This window comes from Myxine glutinosa, chromosome 1 (assembly GCF_964187855.1).
Source record: "Myxine glutinosa chromosome 1, kmMyxGlut1.1, whole genome shotgun sequence".
NCBI lineage: Eukaryota > Metazoa > Chordata > Myxini > Myxiniformes > Myxinidae > Myxine > Myxine glutinosa.
Genome location: NC_136261.1, coordinates 431,718,225 through 431,738,854, shown reverse-complemented (window position 1 = coordinate 431,738,854; position 20,630 = coordinate 431,718,225). Strand labels below are relative to the sequence as shown.

The 20,630-nt window shown below is 41.2% G+C and overlaps 1 protein-coding gene across 1 annotated transcript in view; it reads right to left on the bottom strand.

Annotated features, from left to right (window-relative positions):
• Nucleotides 1-966: 966 nt before the first annotated feature.
• LOC137418011 (E3 ubiquitin/ISG15 ligase TRIM25) overlaps nucleotides 967-20,630 on the bottom strand; it is a 239,932-nt gene continuing 220,268 nt past the window's right edge. The window contains exon 7 of the mRNA XM_078770694.1: nucleotides 967-1,415. Within this exon, the coding sequence (XP_078626820.1) occupies nucleotides 975-1,415 (441 nt within the window). The 3' untranslated portion in view covers nucleotides 967-974. The remainder of the gene's footprint in view (nucleotides 1,416-20,630) is intronic.

Here is a 20,630-nt window from a genome sequence, read left to right as displayed (position 1 = left end):
TGTGAAACAGCCTCCTCCCCCGGGATCATCTTTGTGTCCCGGAGGTGCCCCCTATCTCACCTACACACCATCAGGTAGTCATCGGTTGTCGTTGACCCACATGACATGCATGTAACAAGCTTATTATCCTCATTCTGGAACTGAGTATTACAAATCAACAAATCAGCTCCGTCAGCAAACTCCAAAATTCTTTCACCTTGTCCATTTCACACACCATATCCGTAACCCCCATTAACTCCCTCAAAACCGTCCATACTCCTCCCCACATGTCCATTTAGGTCTCCTCCTACCACAACAACTTCCTCATCTTTCACGTTTTCCATCAGCTTCTCTATCGCACACCAGAACTTGTCCTTCTCTTCATCGCTCCGACCAACCTGCGGAGCATATCCCGAGATGACATTGACCAAGAGCTTTCCAATCATCATTTTCACCATCAACCTATCACTCATTCTCGTCACACTCACCACACAGTCTACAAACTCCTCAGAAAATGGGAAACCAAAACCATTCACGCCCTCCGGGCACCCTTGCCGCACAAACTTGTATTTCTGTCCCTGCCTACCCTTCACCATTCTCACACCACTTCCCTTCCAACTCGTCTCTTGCACACAACATATGTCCACTCTTCTTCTGACCAATACTTCCACCACTTCTCCTGATCTACCTGTCATTGTCCCTGCATTCCATGTCCCAAACTCAGAAACCGATCTCCACTTCGGGCTGTACCCTGCCCATATGTCGTTGTAATTGTCATGGTTCTCTTTTTTGAGGCAATGTTTCTATGGCCCTTCCTGACACCAACTCTCTTAGTCGCCTCTTACGACATGCAGGGATACGGGGTACCTATTCTAAACCAGGGTTCACCGGGAATTTTCAGAATATTTTCAGATCACACAAGTTAAAATAATACAAAAAAAAACAATGGCAGAAGATCAAGATATTTGTTGACGTGTGATGTTGTATTAAAAAAGTCACATACCAGATATGGCTCTTGACCCATCATCCTGAGAGATGAGGCTGCTGACGTCACTGAACCCGATTCCAGAGAAACCATGAACATTTTCCAGTTGCACATTTTGGGATTTGAAAATCTTTTCACAAAAACTGGAAAGTTCCCGAATAACATTCTCCAAGTTGATGAAAATACTTCCCAACAGAGAAGAACCTGCAATTTGGATATCTTGCGGCTTCGAAATAGAATTCATAAATTTGCAGAAGTCAGCATACATCGCAAATTGTAATTTGTCTTTGGCGAGAGAGAGGAGCTCAGTCCGTAATGGACCGGACTCAGTACAAACTCGAATAACCTTCTGATGCTCAATTCCAAGCTTATCGATCACTGCTTGGGCTGTTTCTGCTCTTAGGCCTTGGGACATGAGCCATTCCAAGAAGATCTCCATTGCGCCGATGACCTGCCAGGGATACAAATCTTATGTTAATCACAGAAAGGTTATACATGTCATTTTCTTCACTCTGTTTGGAATGTTTTGTGAGTTATTTGCATTGACAATCCAATCAATTATTATCCAATAAATGCGGGCTTTTGCATCCAGTTTGTTCACCCGCTGTGTCCCATTTTGAAAGATTTCTTATCAATCAGCATCTAATGAATGTGTTTTTATATACAGAGAAAAAAATACACCCAGAGTAAACTAGAGGAGACCATTCGGCCCATTATGATGCGCCACGTCAACACCAGACAAATTTCATCCACCAAAACGATGCAATTTCATTTGGGGAATGAGGAGAGAAATGTGGTTAAGACGATTGGGCACGACCAGCGATATCCCAAGCGTGTCAAATACAAATGGGGAAGTACATTTATTTAAAAAATACAATTCACCAGATGTCCGTTCGAATGTGGCGCAAAAACGGCTCAACCGACCACAACAATATTTTGGGTGGGTAATCGGAGGACCCCCTGGAGTAAAATAGGCTATATTGTTATTTACAATTTTTCCAAGTTTTCCAATTTTCCAATTATTCCAAACACGATGGAATAATATTTACGAATATGAACAGTGATGTGGCTTTTGATTGAAATTCTACGTACCAGGAGAGAGTAGATCGACTCCTGACGAACTCCTCCTATATAAACGTGCAGCTCCGAAGTAACACGGCAGCGTGTGCAAAGCGACTGAGAAGCAGGTGTAGCGGCCGCTTCCGTGTTAGATTCGGTGCGCATTCTTCACACATAAACGTGCAACTGAGAAAGACGTATAGCAGCCGCTTCCGTTTTGCAGAATTCAATCTTTTTTCAAAATGGGTGTCAGGTACCTTTTATGTTTGATGATTTGTGTGTGATATGATTCAACAGATGTTTATATGAATCGTTTAAAATAAAAAAAGCCTTCAATTTCTGATATTTTGCCTTTTCATTTGGGCTTCTTATTGAAGCCCCGCCCATAGGGTGGGTACCATTGCTAGTTTTAATAATTCAAAGAAACGAGAAAAAAGCAATTTTTTGAGGGTTTTTTTTTTTTAGGGGTGTGGGAGGGGGTTTTGGCGATGGCTGTTCTTGGATGACAAACACACAACATCAACCACACACCACCCCTTGACGAAACCCCCCACAGACACGACACTCCACTTCACTTCACTTCACTGAGATGCACACAATCTCCCAATCCATGCTCAAGTCACAAACGTCTTGCCAATACCCCGACACTCTCCATCTCCAATGCTTCCAGGTACCTATCTAATCCTAATTTAAACTATCTATTGGTTATGTTGCCATTGCCTTTCTGGGAGACAATACCATGCATTAACTACTCTCTGAATGAAAGAGCCTTGCCTGACCACAGTATTAACTCTTCTTTTCTTTACGAGGCTGTGGCCCCTGGTCCTGTCACTAAGTAGTAATTTAGCAATGAAGAGTAGAAAGGCAAGAGGGCCGACGGGAGTTGTGGGAGACATGTTGAAGGCAGCATGAAGTTGGGGTGTGAAGAGAATGACAGAGATCTGTAATCTGGTGGTGAAAGATGGCCGCATTCTAGTGGATTGGGAACCGAGTACCGTCGTCCCTCTATACAAGGGAAAAGGTGACCCTATGGTATGTGGCTCATATGGAGCGACAAAGTTATTGGAGCATGGAATGAAGATATTGGAAAGGGTGTCGGATAGGAGGATAAGGAAGAAAGTGTGGATTGACAAAATGCAGTTTGGCAGTGCCGGGAGGGGAGGGGAGAGGGGAGGGGGAGGGGGAGGGGGAGAGGGGAGAAGAGGGGGGATGGGGCGGGGGGGTGAGGGATGGGAGGAGGAGGGTGAGGCGTGGGAGGTATTTCTATCGCTAGCACCGCGAGATATATCGCTAGTGCCGGGCCCTGCTGTGTGCAGGAAGGGTGGCAGAGTGAACTCCATTCGATGTACAATGTGCGCTGAGTGGGTTCAACAAAAATGTAGTGGTCTGAGATGGTCGATAACCAGTGTGGCAGTGACATTCAAGTGTAAGGTGTGCACAGAGTTGCAGATGGAGGAAATGTTGAGTTGGATCTTGGAGACAGCATGAAGCTGGAAGGTGTGAAAACATTTTGCGACCAAGGAGGCATGCTGAATGAGGAAGGTGGATCAGACTGCTTTTTTTTCTTTGTATACAAGATCGAGGCTCATGAAAGAGCTAACATTAATCACATCAAAAGTCAAACCAACACATAAAACACAAAATAAGGGGAGCGGTAGACATGATGGGGAGAGAGGGGAAAGGACACAAACACAACCTTTGAGAGCAGGGACATTCAGAGAAATGTGGGAGGGGGAGGGCTTGGGGGGAGGTGGGAGAGGTATAAAACATATGAACACTGCAAGGACTTCCAGGAAATAAGTTGGAATTTCAAAAAGAAGTGTATCTGGGGTGAATTAGCGGGGGTAGAAAAGATCATGGTTTTGGATGGGGGAAGATAAGAGATGGTGGTGAACAGCTGTTTTAAAGACCTGCAGGGAGGAGTGGGATTGAAGGGAGTGGGGGAGTTTGTTCCAGAGGTGGGAGAAAAGAGGAATGGAAGAGTGAAGGTGAGCAGAGAGCCTCGATTTTGGCAGTTTAAACATAAGAGGGTTGCTGGCAGATCTTGTGCAACCTGTAGGAATATTAGGGGGACTGAGCACACAGAGAGCTGGGGGAGCAAGGCCAGAGAGGAGTCGGTAGAAGACAGAAAGACCATCAACCTGCCTGCGGTGAGTGAGTGAAAGGCGCTCGGAGTTGGCTTTATCGCAGGAGATTCCAATGATTCTGAAAGCTTTGGTTTCAACAGCGTGAAGCCGAGCCAGGTGTGAGGCAGGAGCACCGGCCCAGAGGGGGGAACAGTATTCCATTGAGCTGCGGATGAAAGCCTTATATGTGGTGAGGAGCTCAGGTGTGCCAAGGAAGGACTTGGCAATGGCTCAGGTGTGCCGAGGAAGGACTTGGCAACGGTTGCAAGAGTGAGATGTGCATGGAAGAAGTTTTGGGAACTGAGTGGTGTGCTAACGAGGAGGGGAATGTCGTTGAAGCTGAAGGGAAAGGTGTATGCTGCATGTGTGAGAAGTGTTATGATTAATGGGAGCGAGACATGGGTAATGAACGTAGATCAGCAACAAAGACTGGAAAGGGTGGAAATGTGAATGCTTCGGTGGATGTGTGGAGTATCGTTGAGAGAGAGTAATACAAATGATGAATTGCAAAATATGATGGGAATAGAGCCTGTGATGGATGCTGTGAAGAGAAACAGTTTGAGATGGTTTGGTCATGTGTTGAGGAAGGATGAAAGTGACTGGTTGAGAAGAGTGATGGAAATGAATGTAGAAGGAAATAGAGGACGGGGAAGATCGAGAAAGACTTGGCTAAAGGTGGTGGAAGAAGAAATGAGGGCAAGGGGGTTAACAAGGGGAGATGCAGAAAATAGGGCAAAATGGAGAAGATTGTCATGGCGCCAGCAAGGCTAACCCTCGCTCTAGCAGGGAAAATGGCCATAAAATGCTTGTTGTTGTTGGCCACTGGTCCTGTCACTGTCTCAGCTGAAGAATTTTTTTCCACTTATTTTGTCTATACCCTTCATTATCTTAAACATCGATCATATCCCATGATAACCGCCTCCTTCTAAAGCTGTCTCCTTCAGGCACTCCTCGTAGTCGAGTCGAGCTCGGCCTGGAATCAATCCAGTAAGCCTGTGATCAATCCAGTAGGCCTGTGCTGAACCCTCTCTATAGCAGCTATTTCTTTCCAGACTTGTGGTGACCAAAACGACAAACAATATTCCAGATGAGGCCTCACTAAGTGTTCAAGTACATACTTCAATTTTCATAAAATAATGATATGAAAGATCGTGAAAAAAATCCAGAAGTTTAGCACCACTGAAGCAGTCTCATCCATCACCAGTATGGCCTTGTGTACTGCAACAAACTGACGTTGTATCACACTTTAGAAAATGGACGTTTTATTGATCAATATAGAACACTGTGTCAATTGGCCTTGTACTTCATGGAGTCTTCTTCACCCCAATCCTGACCCTCTTACATGCCAGGCCCTTCTCATGCCAAATATCAATATATACCATGGTTCTTGAAAGCACGAGTATTATGAAGGCGATTTGTGTTAAACAATATTCAAGTACTAGCAGAGGTACCTGGTGTTGCCGGGTTGGGGAGGATTGTGGAGGAGGAGGGGAGGGGGGGAAAGGGGAGGGAGGGGATGGGGGGAAAGGGGAGGGAGGGAAGTGGAGGGGAAAGGAGGGAGGGGAGGGAAGGGGTGTGAGGTATGGGGGGGAGGGGGGAAGGTTGGAGGGAGGAGGAGAAGGGGAGGGGAGGGGGGATGGAAGATGGGAGGAGAGGGAGGAGAGGAAGGGGGAGGAAGGGGGGAAGGGGAGGGGATGAGGGAGGGGGGAGGCAGGGGAAAGGAGGAGGGAGGGGGAGGCAGGAGAGGAAGGGGGTTCATATATATGCTGGTGGGTGAATGGGGTGAATATGGCATTCATCACGTTTCTGAGCTCAGTGTGATGCTGATCAGGAAGAAGAAGAAGCCGTACCACCAACTTTGTACACTTCCGGAATTGTTTGATTTATTTGTATTCAAATGTCTGGTGATTGTTTTTTTGTTTTTTTTATGCAAATGTGTACTCGTATATGACTTTCATTAATTAAAAAGGCTTCGGTACTATCGAGCGATTTAAAAAAATTAATAACTCCAAAAAAACGATCTTTTTTTTTCATTGCCTTTATCATAGTCAGTCTTCCATGTGTGAACTCGTAGACAAATTTAATTCTTTTCACTTCTACGTTTACACATGGTAACCTAACTCGCTTGCTCACCAATGAAGATCCTGAATGACTCTGCAATCAAACAAACGACGTCTTGCTAATGCCACGTCCTGGTCGTGGCCAACATGGCCTCATGCTCCCAGGTGATTGGCTAACTCACTCACGAGCCATTAAAGGTAACCGATAACATGCAAATTGATGGCGCAGGCAGTGATGTATATATGGGGCTGGTGTCCAGTGCCTTCTTCCTTGCAATCTTAAAAAATTGTCACGTGATCGCTCTGAGCTGTGGCAGAGGCAGAGGCAGAGGCTGTAATGTTCAGAACCCAATCGGAAATGCGCTAAGTTATGGCTAAAAATATGGATTTAAAGATGAAAAAAAAATGGCCTCGGACAAACCTTGGACAGACCACCCTCCCTCGCCCCCCCCCCCCCCCCTACACGCACAGGAGCCTTGACCCACGTACATTCACAGAGAGTGTAAATGGGCAGGGTATCAGGCAACTTAAACTTGGCATCCTGACCTGGCTCGTACGTCCAAACTTCATTCTTCAGACGCTGGTGATCAGGCTGCCACTGATAATCCCCACGTAATCCCAATGCAGCCTGCGTGGGAGTATAGCCACTGATATATAGTACAGCAGGCAGCGTGGAGTATGGCGGCGAGGATGGAACATCACGTGATCACTCTGCGCGAATCAGTGAGCTGCTCTGGCACAGGCTGAGATCAGTGTATGATGTTCCTCGCTGAAATGCGCTGAGTTAAATATGAATAAAAAATATGGATCTCGTCATCGGAGATCATTTTTAGGTAGGCCACATCCTTCCCAGGCCCAATGGCCATCTCTATGTCTATGCCAAAAATAAGGTACGTGAGCCTCTCCGTTTAGGAGTATATAGGTAACACACACACACACAAACAAACTGTGTTTCATTTATACAGATAGATTTCATTCAATTTAAATGAACGTTTAAAAGTGTAAAGTAAAAACAATTCCAGGTTTTACCACCATTTTATCCAGTGGCCAATGCACCACCTTATCATTCTAACATGTCACAAGAAGGGGAATTCTTGGGGAAAATGCCAGGGGCATAGAAAAGACCCCTCTATATGGTATGTGCCATGTGGCAAACTATCGAAAAGAAAGGACATTCCATATCTAGTATAAAATGCCAAACAATACAAAATAAGGCACATTCAAAAATATCGCGTGCATGCTGGACTACCCTTGTGTTCTGAGGAAGAACCAAGTAATGTTCTAGGAATGTTCATATGAAGGGGCGCCCTACATCTGGCAAATAAAATACATTTACTTCTTCATGCAGCTGTATGATTCAAATTGGCATTTTTCCTCAAGAATATCCCTTCTTTCCTATTGTGTGCCACTTGGCATGTACCACACAAAGGGGTCTATTCTGTAGTTTTCCACATGGCACATACCATAAAAAGGGGCCTTTTCTATAGTTTGCCACATGGCACATACCATATAAAGGGGCCTTTTCATTAGTTTGCCACATGGCACATACCATATAAAGGGGCCTTTTCTATAGTTTGCCACATGGCACATACCATATAAAGGGGTCTTTTCTTTAGTTTGCCACATGGCACATAACATATAAAGGGGCCTTTTCTATATTTTGCAACAAACCATATAAAAGGGCCTTTCCCATGCCCCTGGCATTTTTCCCCCAAGAACATATAATTATATAGATATCTCCATCAAGTGAATTGGTTGAAAATTGACGATTTATGTCACCGTAATCTGAGACCTATTTCTCTCAAAAACAACCCGCTCCAGTTTTTCGTGCCACTGATGCAGTGCCCCCTGTTTCCGGGAGGCTGGTACTCATTTTGCCGACTTCAAAAGGATTACAGGCCGAGTCAACCCACGTGGTGTTATTTTAACGGCGTGACCCTAACATCTTAAAGCAGCCACATTAACCATGAAGCCAACACAAGAATTAGTTTCACAGGTAACGAAGTAGAACGACACTCGGATCGCACAAACCTCCACCAGGATAAACAGGTAACGTTTTGTATCCACTGATAGACCGGATCTGGAGTCGGACCTGAACCTAATACTAGAGTCCCTGTATAAAGAGAGTTGCGCCATGCACTGACCCGAGATTTCTGGTCATGTGATTTCGTGGCGCCATTTTGTGTCTAACTTCACTGTGCGTGAACGTCAGCTTGGTACGGGAATGTTGTTTATTGCCAAACAAAATGACTGGTTGTTCTGCTTTTGGTTGTGCAAACCAATCTGGGAAATATAAGATGTATAGATTTCCAACTGATAAAGTCAGAAATATGGAAAAGAAATATGTCAGAATAATAATAAAAATAATAAAGTCAGAAATATATATATATATATAAATATATAAATATATATAAAAATATATATAAATATAAATATAAATATAAATATATAAATATAAATATATATTATATAAAATAATATATTATAAAATATATTATATTTATATTATATATATTATATATATTATTATAATATATATAATATATATATATTATATATAATATATATATTATTATATATATATTATTATATATATAATAATATATATATTATTATTATATAGTATATATATATATTATTATATATAATATATATATATATATATATATATAATATATAATATAATAATATATATATATTATTAATATATATATATATATAATATATAATTATATATATATAATTATAATATAATATATATAATATATATATAATATATATTAAAATAATAATATATTATATAAAAAATATAAAATATTATATAATTTTATAAAATATATAAAAAATATAAATATATATTAAAAATATATATAAATATATAAATATAAAAATATATAAAAATAATAAAATAAAAATTATAAATAATAAAAAAATAACAAAATAATAAAAAGTCAGAAATATGGCAATACCACGTACAGAATTTGTTTCAAGTGTGTTAGACTATATGTCGGCTGGAAATCCTACACCGGAATTGCTCTCGGCACCCTTTAAAAAATATTGGATATGCTCCTTTCTAAAAGTTATTAAAATTCAGAGAACGACAGCATTGGTTTGTCTTACTTATAATGTTAGCTCTTGTATGCAGTGTTGGCTTGTAATATGCATTGCCATACCACTTTTAATATCACCACACAGCTCTTTTTCATGGCAATAGCTGAGTTTTTGACAAAACAAATATCACCTGTATGTAATAATAAGACTAAATATGTGTAGTAAATTTTTTTTTAGCAGGTTTAGAATATATCACCCCATATCGCGAATGTACATGTATATCTAATCCGACACACTTAGACACAAAATGGCGTCCAAATTTGAGTTCACACAACTCTCTTTATACAGGGACTCTACCTAATACTAAGCAGCAGCTGCATCTTCTTCTTCTTCTTCTTCTTCTTCATCATCTTCTTCTCTCGCTTACCCATCTCATCCCAAAGTTTCGTCATAATCCATCCACAACTCTGACATATTGTGCTTTTTATTTTTTATGTATGTTTGTGTTTAATCATCATGTTCGCCCGATCTCTCTGTTAATATTATGAAGAATCACTTCAAATGATCGTTTTACAGAATGTCTTTCTCAGTATTAATAATAAAATGAGAAACTCCGAACACACCTTTTCCTCAGAAGATCCGAACCGATCACTGTTTCAGCCGCTTGTGGAAAAGGACACGAAGCCGATGTTAATTCATGAAAGCCATATTCCACGTGCAGAACGAAAGTGACTCCGGAAGTCCATCGCCCACCGTAATACCATGCATGCCATATTGCCATAATCACCCAATCGGCGGTGTATGTGTTTTGCAACAATATAACACACATAACAACTGTTATGTTTGGAATTCACATGTTATAATTCACGTGTAATTTATGTTTCGAATTCACACGTTATAATTAATATGTTGGGAAAACGGAAGTGACGTGGGGCTTGGAGAGTGGGAGGAGCTGATCGGACACGGGGTTTTTTGAGGTCCAATGGGCATGCTGCGCTGTGTTGCAAATTTCTAATTAAACCGTTGATGTTACAACAAGTACGTTTCGTGTGATTGCTTGATACAACTAGATGGTATTCATAGCATACTTACCCTGCGCAGTCAACTTAGTGTGAGCCAACTCTTCTGTTTTTGAACGTTTCGTGTTTTTTTTATCCAAAATTGCTGCCAGACCACGTGAGCGATGACATCATCAATTTATATTCTCTAAATAATTGTTGCTTAGATCACGCTCAATAAATTTCAATCTGATCAGACTAAGCGTTGTCCTTGTCGAATTATGACGTCATAATTATGGCACCAATGACATCATCGTTAACAACACATTCCCCATATGGAATTATTTACAATGAGCCACATTTCAATTTTTTCCATGGAGTGGTTTCAGAGATATAGAGGTGTGAAGTTTTTCCCAAGATGGCGCATGTACCACTTGACCTTTGACATCATAATAATCATTGAAATATTCTGCAGGAGGAGGCCCACTTGTGGTGAAAATTTATTGTCAATCAGACCAAGAATTGCAGTGAAAAAAATTCATACTGATTGAATCAAGGGTTGTACTTGTCGAATTATGACTTCATAATGAAAGTACCGATGACATCATCATCAACACATCTTATTCCGCAAGCAGAGTACTTGACAATGAGCCATGTTTCAGTTTTTTTCCATGGAGCGGTTTCGGAGAAATAGAGGTGCAACCTTTTTTCGATTTTCCAAGATGGCGTCTGTACCACGTGACATATGACGTCGTAATTATCATTTTTTAAATTCCACAGGAGGAGCCGCTCATATTCTGAAAATTTCTTGCCAATCGGACTAACAGTTGCAGAGGAATTTTTTTTTTTCATACTGATCAGATCAAGTGTTGCACTTGTCAAATTATGAGGTCTTAATGAAGGCACCGATGACATCATTATCAACACTTGCATGACTCGGCGTGCTCCGCGTGCCTCACCTCACGTCATTTCAGAGGGGTAGGCATCTTTGACCATTTTGGTGTCTTTTGGGTCTTCATGGTGTTTTGGGTCTTCAGGGCCATTTGGGTTTTCAGGGTCTTTTGGATCCTCTGGGCCTTTAAGGGTATTTTGGGTCTTCAGGCGCTTTTGGGTATTAAGGGTCTTTTGGTTATTCTTGGTCTTTAATGGTCTTTGGGTCTTTTTGGGTCTTCGGGATATTTTGGGTCTTCAGGGTATTTTTGGTCTTCGGGGTATTTTTTGTCTTTGGGTCTTTTTGGTCTTCGGGGTGTTTTGGGTTTGCTGGGTGTTTTGGGTCTTCGGGGTGTTTTGGGTCTTCGGGGTGTTTTGGGTTTTCGGGGTGTTTTGGGTCTTCGGGGTGTTTTGGGTTTTCTGGGTGTTTCTGGGTCTTCCATGTGTTTTGGGTCTTTGGATGTTTTGGGTCTTTGGGGTGTTTTCGGTCTTTGGGGTGTTTTGGGTCTTCGGGGTGTTTTCAGTCTTCAGGATGTTTTGGGTCTTCTGGGTGTTTTGGGTCTTTGGGGTGTTTTAGGTCTTCGGGGTGTTTTGGGTCTTCAGGGTGTTTTGGGTGTTCAGGGTGTTTTGGGTCTTTGGGGTGTTTTGGTCTTCGGGGTATTTTTTGTCTTTGGGTCTTTTTGGTCTTCGGGGTGTTTTGGGTTTGCTGGGTGTTTTGGGTCTTCGGGGTGTTTTGGGTCTTCGGGGTGTTTTGGGTTTTCTGGGTGTTTCTGGGTCTTCCGTGTGTTTTGGGTCTTTGGGTGTTTTGGGTCTTTGGGGTGTTTTGGGTCTTTGGGGTGTTTTGGGTCTTCGGGGTGTTTTCAGTCTTCAGGATGTTTTGGGTCATCTGGGTGGTTTGGGTCTTTGGGGTGTTTTAGGTCTTCGGGGTGTTTTGGGTCTTCGGGGTGTTTTGGGTGTTCGGGGTGTTTTGGGTCTTCGGGGTGTTTTGGGTTTTCTTGGTGTTTTTGGTCTTTGGGGTGTTTTGGGTGTTCGGGGTGTTTTGGTTTTTCAGGGGTGTTTGTGGGTCTTCGGGGTGTTTTGGGTCTTCGGGGTGTTTTGGGTCTTCGGGTGTTTTGGGTCTTCGGGGTCTTTGGGGTCTTCAAGGGTGATGTGGGTCTTCAGGGGTCTTAGTGGTCTAATGGTCTTGGGGGAATTAAAGGGTCGTCAAAGGTCTGAGGGGTTTCAGCAGTGTAAACGTAATTAAGAGGGTGTTAATTCTATTTGAAGAAGAAGAAGACGTTTTTGTCGCATATAAACATTGGGACAAACATAGCGACATAACCTATATGCGTTTGCTCTATTATAATGAGATATCATATTCCCCATGTTGAGTACTTCACAATGAGCCAAGTTTCCATTTTTTTCCATTGAGCGGTTTGGGAGATATGGAGGTTTAACGTTTTTCCAAGATGGCGCCTGTACCAAGTGAGCTATGACGTCATAATCATTGAAATATTCTACAGGAGGAGGCCCTCATTTGGTGAAAATTTCATGTCAATCAGACCAACGGTTGCCGAGAAAATAAATTTAAAAAATGCAGACACGGCACACACTTTACTTTACTGAAATGCAGACACGTACATACCTGAATGCTTAACCCCGCTTTTCGCTTCGCGAGCGCAGGGTAATAAGGTTGTTGGTCGTGAAGTAAATAAATAAAAACAATCTTACTATAATTCACCAAATGTCCGTCCGTCTGTTCGAAGGTGCCGCAAAAACGGCTGAACCGATCGCAACGATATTTTGGGTGGGTAATCCTGGGCTCCCTGGAGTAAAACAGGGTTTATTGTTTTTCCAATTTTTCCAATTTTCCAGTTTTTCCAAACACGATGGAATAATATTTACCGATATGAACAGTGATGTGGCTTTTGTTGAAACTCGACAAATACTGTTTCGATTTTGATGACAATTATGAACGTGCAGCGAATGCGGAAGTGGACAGATTACGCAATGTGCGGGTTTGATAATATCCCAATGCAACCGTCATTCAATCGTAATGTTAAATCGTCAAACGTTAATCGTGTTTATCATTTTGTTGAAGATCAATTGATGATTGGAATCAAGTGAATACAAGTACGATTTTGAATTCGTAATTGTGTCACCCAACCGGACAACTTCCCAACTTCACTTCAGGATTTAAATATTTGTTTGTCACAAATGTTGTTAAAAGTTTTTTTATATTAATGTTATTTAATTTGTGATTGGAGTTGTGCTGTTTGGAATGAAAAAAGAGATATCGAGTTCAAGTGAATGACGGAATGCCGTGATGGTTTCTACTTTCTAAAGGTGAATTTGCGGATCGCCATATGCAGATTCGCCATTAACTGTGTATGGAACACACACACACGTTTGTTTGCGAAAGGTACGTTTTTCGTGGAAGTCCTTCACGAACTTGCTGTCCATGTCTGACGTGCGACTGAAGGTGCTTCAGGAATGTGGAATTTATTGGTTTCATGCTTTAGCATTCGCCGTTTCTGCATTGTCTGTTTGCTTATGGCCTCCCACCCGTGCGTAGCATGGGAACCTCACTAGTTGTTGTCATAATTTTTGTGATAAATGTGTTTGTGTTTTGTCCGTTTGTCTAACCATGTCCGCGACTCCGTGTCGTGAGTCTGGACCCAAACTCTGCACATCGACGGATCAAGATCTCTGGGGATCTGAGGACGGCGACTCGAACCTGGACCGAGAATCAGTACCCGGAACATCCTGATCGGTTTGATTTATACACAAAGAATTAAGTTAAGCACCCCCTACACAAAGAATTAAGTTAAGCACCCCCTAATATATATTCTTTGTGTATATGTATACATTGGCATATATTCTAAGGTATGTGAGATCAAATAATGATTGGTATGACATTAGCAATTATCCATTGATGAAATGCAGATGAGTGCACTCATCTGTGATGCCCATCGCTCGTGCAGCACGTGTTATCATCCACGTGGTCGTGATTGACGCAAAGATCGCTAGAGGTCTTCTCAGAACAATGACTGTACGTTAGAAAACATAAACGTCATCCACACTGTCCGTGATGGACCTATAGCTCCATACTTAAATTGAGGTGAAAATATGCCTAAAATTCCCAAAAAATTTCACCTTAAATTATTCAGAATAAAATATTGAAAACGGCATGATTGTTATGTTTTTATGTGACCATAATATCACTTCTCCAGAAAATATAGCAATATCATGGGTATATTACACTGTTTTGACGACAACAAACTTGTAATGTGCGAAGTTGTAAAAAAAACGGGGGGGGGGGGTGCTTAACTTAATTCTTTGTGTATATTATCCACAAGTTGTTTCCCGTGATTGTTTCTCCTCGGGTCGTCATTACCGGGAGGTCGATGTGAGGTCGAGTCGTTGGTGCAGAATCGGGATATGTTTAAACTCCATGGGGCGAAAAGGGGGAGAGAGCGGGTTGGGAGAGAATCCCGAGTCTTGGTGTTCATGGAAACATAATAACAAACAAGTACAAATACATTCAAAGTACACCGCCCCATGCCAAATAATTAAATATGCTGCAGCGCGGCATTGCCGGGGCGCCTCTGGCGCCCGGCAATACCGCAGTGCAGCTCATTGAGGCTGCATTGGGAGGGAGAGGTGTACACTAATTGATTGATTAATTGTATAATTAAAATCAATAAAAGATTATCACAAAATATTTTCATAATCAATTGGCTAATCGCATAACTAAACCACTAGTGCTTCATCCGAAGATGTATCTTTTAGAAATTTAATTAAATAAGTCATTTATAAAAAATTAAATAATTAATTGATTACTCAATAAATAATTAATCGATTAATCAATAAATAATTAATAGATGAAATGATTAATCAATAAATCAAAAATATCCTTGATAGCCACATCACTTGGTCACTCATGTCCAAATATTAGCTTCCCAGCTCAAAAGGTGCCTGAGATATTGGCCAAATGAGAAAGAAAATAAATAAATGATTAATAATGAAAATAAATAAATAATAATCATAAAAAAATTAAATTATTAATCAATTTGGTCAGAGAACACATAAACTACCACTATTTCATCAGAATCTGTAACTTTAAAAAAAAAATTTTTTTTGTCATTAATCGAATAATTAAATAATTAATCGATTAATTGATTAATTAATAAATCAAAAATATCCTTTGCAGCCAAATCACCTGGTCATTGGCATGTCCAAATATCAGCTTCCTAACTCAAAAGGTGCCTGAGTTAATAATGGTCAGAAGAGAAATGAAATTTAATTAATTAAATAAGTACTTAATTAAACGCTAATAATTAAATAACTCCTCAATTAATTGATTATTCAAAAAACAAAAAATACCGTATTTGACAAAGGACTTGCTCACTACTGTGCCGAAATTTCAGCTTCCTAGCTCAAAGGATGGCTGAGATATCGCCCGGACAACCAAGAAAACAAGAAAGAAAACAAACAAGAAAACAAACAAGTACACATACATTCAAAGTACACCGCCCCATGCCAAATAATTAAATATGCTGCAGCGCGGCATTGCCGGGGCGCCTCCGGCGCCTGGCAATACCGCAGTGCAGCTCATTAAGGCTGCATTGGGAGGGAGAGGTGTACACTAATTGATTGATTAATTGTATAATTAAAATCAATAAAAGATTATCACAAAATATTTTCATAATCAATTGGCTAATCGCATAACTAAACCACTAGTGCTTCATCCGAAGATGTATCTTTTAGAAATTTAATTAAATAAGTCATTTATAAAAAATTAAATAATTAATTGATTACTCAATAAATAATTAATCGATTAATCAATAAATAATTAATTAATAGATGAAATGATTAATCAATAAATCAAAAATAAGTCATTTATAAAAAATTAAATAATTAATTGATTACTCAATAAATAATTAATCGATTAATCAATAAATACTTAATAGATGAAATGATTAATCAATAATTCAAAAATATCCTTGATAGCCACATCACTTGGTCACTCATGTCCAAATATTAGCTTCCCAGCTCAAAAGGTGCCTGAGATATTGGCCAAATGAGAAAGAAAATAAATAAATGATTAATAATGAAAATAAATAAATAATAATCATAAAAAAATTAAATTATTAATCAATTTGGTCAGAGAACACATAAACTACCACTATTTCATCAGAATCTGTAACTTTAAAAAAAAATTTTTTTTTGTCATTAATCGAATAATTAAATAATTAATCGATTAATTGATTAATTAATAAATCAAAAATATCCTTTGCAGCCAAATCACCTGGTCATTGGCATGTCCAAATATCAGCTTCCTAACTCAAAAGGTGCCTGAGTTAATAATGGTCAGAAGAGAAATGAAATTTAATTAATTAAATAAGTACTTAATTAAACGCTAATAATTAAATAACTCCTCAATTAATTGATTATTCAAAAAACAAAAAATACCGTATTTGACAAAGGACTTGCTCACTACTGTGCCGAAATTTCAGCTTCCTAGCTCAAAGGATGGCTGAGATATCGTCCGGACAACCAAGAAAACAAACAAGAAACCAGAGTGAAAACTGAGTACTCTCTTTCAGCGTGCGTCACTGCCGAGCCCCCTTTGGTGCCCGGCAATGACGATTTGCAATGCCTGGAGATGGCATAGGAAAGGAGCGGTGTACAACAAGAAACCAGAGTGAAAACTGAGTACTCTCTTTCAGCGTGCGTCACTGCCGAGCCCCCTTCGGTGCCCGGCAATGACGATTTGCAATGCCTGGAGGTGGCATAGGAAAGGAGCGGTGTACAATACTCCGCACATCACAACAAACAATATACCGACCTGTCCGTGCCGGGGGATCATGAACAGTTTGGGTTCTTCTTGGATTGCGAGGCGGGAGAGTTGACGTGTTTCGGGTCTCGCGGGTCCTGCACGTGTTCAGTGGGAACTTCATGGACCCCGTTAAACCCGCTATTGGGGTATGGGATGATGGTGGTTCCGTTCATTTTGTACATTTAGTGAAATAAACTTTCATCACGAACTGATCTGATTATTTTGGGTTCAAATCAATCAAATCATTCACCTGTTCAAGTCGATGTGATTACTGATTAATGTTTATATTATAATAAAGTTTATATAATTTAATAAGTTCATTGTTTATCTTATTTAATGTGAAATGAACTTTAACATGAACTCTTCACTCTCCTCCCGATTAAAAATACAGATTCTTCTTCTTCAAATGTGTGTTTGAATGGGATGTTTGAGTGAAGAAAGTCCCTCCAGGTCGATGAAACCCTTTGTTTACCTGGAATGGAGCACGAACGTTAATAGTGAAGGTGAGCGTGGGTTTGGATCGGATCACAGGTGGAATGTGGATCCATGGATGGAATTAACAGAACGCTCATCAGGTGTCGCTCATCACACCGTTGGAAACATGGCCAGGTGAACTTTTGAGTGTTACTGTCTCGTTTGGTCCGATGAAGGGTTCACACCCGAAACGTCAGGTTCTCATTGTTTCACACGGAGGTTTTAATCTTTTAATCTTCGTGGAAATCTCTTCGATCCAATCAAAACACAGCGATAAAATCACCATTTAATTATCGGTATAGTGACGTCACTAACAAACTCTCCTCCACGTGTTTCACAGGTAAGGTTATCCATCAATGCGCGTACCGTCACTCGGATTGACGTTAAACGGGGATCCCGTCTGCCGACGTCAGTTGGTGAACGTTGAAGATCCCGCTGTGTCCTTCGTGAAGAGAAGGTGAGCTATCGCCGGCATCCTGAACAAATTACAGAACAAATGCACATTAACCTGCACAGGTCATTGGTCATCAATGTCACAGCAATGCACTCAGTCAACACCTGATCTACACCAAACCCCTGCACGGTAACCCCGTACCCGCCCCCACCCGACGGTGTCATACACCTACTGGCGTGACCTCTTCTTTACCTGCGGAAAGCTGGTTCTCGATGTATCCCTGCGGAAAGCAGGTGAGTGTACCTGGCAACTGATATTGGAGCTCAGTACAACACTTCAAGTTCATGATCACTTAAGATGTTGAAGGTCACGGACATCAGGTACAAACACCTTGAGAGCTCAGGTAGAACAAACGCTGAAAAACCCCATTATAAACCACGAATAAATCACAAAATAATAACATGAACAAGCATTCTGAGTGTTGCGCTGCAATACATGTCCCCTACCGGCAGTCTGTCGTCCGGAAAACTGTTGGGGAAATTAATAATCTTCTTTCCTGCATAACAAAGGTGTCATGGCCAGCACGGTATATACAGGATGAGAAAATTTTCTAATTGACCCCCACCTGCGGACGGCACACTGAACAGACGGATCTCAAAAAGTATGCAAATTTATGCACGGTTCATGCTGGTTTTCAAACTTGATCTGAGTTATGCCGAGACACGTGTGTACAAAATTTTGTTGAAATCAGCCAATATTTGGTGGAGTTATCGCACGGAAACCAAAGTGTGACAGACGAACCTCATTAAATATGCAAATTTATGCACGGTTGAATGCGGGCGCGGATGATGTGAGACCGGCTTATCCTGACCGGATTATCCTGACCGGGTTATCCTGAACGGGTTATCCTGACCGGGTTATCCTGACTGGGTTATCCTGACCGGGTTATTCTGACCGGGTTATCCTGACAGGGTTATCCTGACCGGGTTATTTTGACCGGGTTATCCTGACCGGGTTATCCTGACCGGGTTATTCTGCCCGGGTTATCCTGACCGGGTTATCCTGACCGGGTTATTCTGCCCGGGTTATCCTGACAGGGTTATCCTGACCGGGTTATTCTGACCGGGTTATCCTGACCGGGTTATTTTGACCAGGTTATCCTGACCGGGTTATCCTGACCGGGTTATCCTGACCGGGTTATCCTGACCGGGTTATTCTGACCGGGTTATCCTGACCGGGTTATTCTGCCCGGGTTATCCTGACCGGGTTATCCTGACCGGGTTATTCTGACCGGGTTATCCTGACCGGGTTATCCTGACCGCGTTATCCTGACCGCGTTATCCTGACCGGGTTATCCGCGGACCGTGGAAGCTAGGTTACTTCTGACGCGTACTGTATATACTGCTAAGTGGGCGGAGTATCAGATACATATTTAAAGAAGTATTCACGCAGATTATACGCACAGAAGCATATGGTAAAGTGACATTCCAACCTCCCTCGATGTATTGTTGATTTATTGGTAAACGATGTGAATTCAATGTATTCTTGCCTGATATGAAGAATTGTGTTAATGGGAACAAAATTCAGTGAAAACGTTTTTGACTTGATGCTTATTCTCGGAAAGCATTTTAAAGACCAGTCCACGATTACAGCATATTGTACACAAGGAATATTAACAGGAATTGTACACAAGGAATATTAACAGCTTTGACTTACCGCACTCCAAATTATAGTCCGGAAGACTGTTGGGGAAATTACCAAAGTTCAAAGTGCCATAACGTTGTCAAAAATGATCGAAACGTCGTGAAGTTCGAACTTGATCTGTACCTTATCATGAGGAAACCATGTACCAAGTTTGAAATCATTAGCATTAAGCGTTTAGAAAGAAAGTCCGGAAAACTGTTCTTTGCGTGACGGACTGACAGACTGACAGACGGAGGGACGGCGTGCAAACCTCTGGTCCCCTCCGGTGCACACAGGTAGGGGACAAATAATAATAATAGCTTTCTTTATTTTAGATTTTTAGACAGGTAGGGGTTCTTTATTTTAGACATTTAATCCTAAAATATGGAGTGCTATTTACGTCAGTGGGATACTTGGGTTTGCTTCTGAGAACCAATCAGATCAATCCGAGGTGGGATGGGTGAGAGGCCGACCAGCAGAGTACCATTCAAAGTTGCTTTCAGTTTATTCCTGGTCTTTGATTTTGTGCCAGTCACAAGTGAAAACCCTGACTCACACAGGTATGTGGTTGTGAAAGGTAACAGGAACTTGATTGCCCGCTCTGACTGAATCCCCTGCCACTGTAAATGGAAACTTAATATACCAGAAACGGTACCCGGGCGGGGCTTCAATTGGGAGGCCCAAATGAAAAGGCAAAATATCAGAAATTGAAGGCTTTTTATTTTATTTTTAACGATTCATATAAACATCCGTTGAATCAAATCACACGCAAATCATTCAAATCTAAACAGTACATGGCGTCCATTTTGAAAAATGGTTGAATTCTGCAAAACGGAAGCGGCCACCACACGTCTTTTTCACTTGCACGTTTATGTGTGAAGAGTGCGCACCGAATCTGTAACATGGAAGCCGCCACTACACCTGTTTCTCAGTCGCTTTGCACACGCTGCCATGTTACTTCGGAGCCGCACGTTTACATAGGAAGAGTTCGTCAGGAGTCGATCGACTCTCTCCTGGTACGAAGAATAAACAGTATTTGTAGAATTTCAACAAAAGGCACACCACTGTTC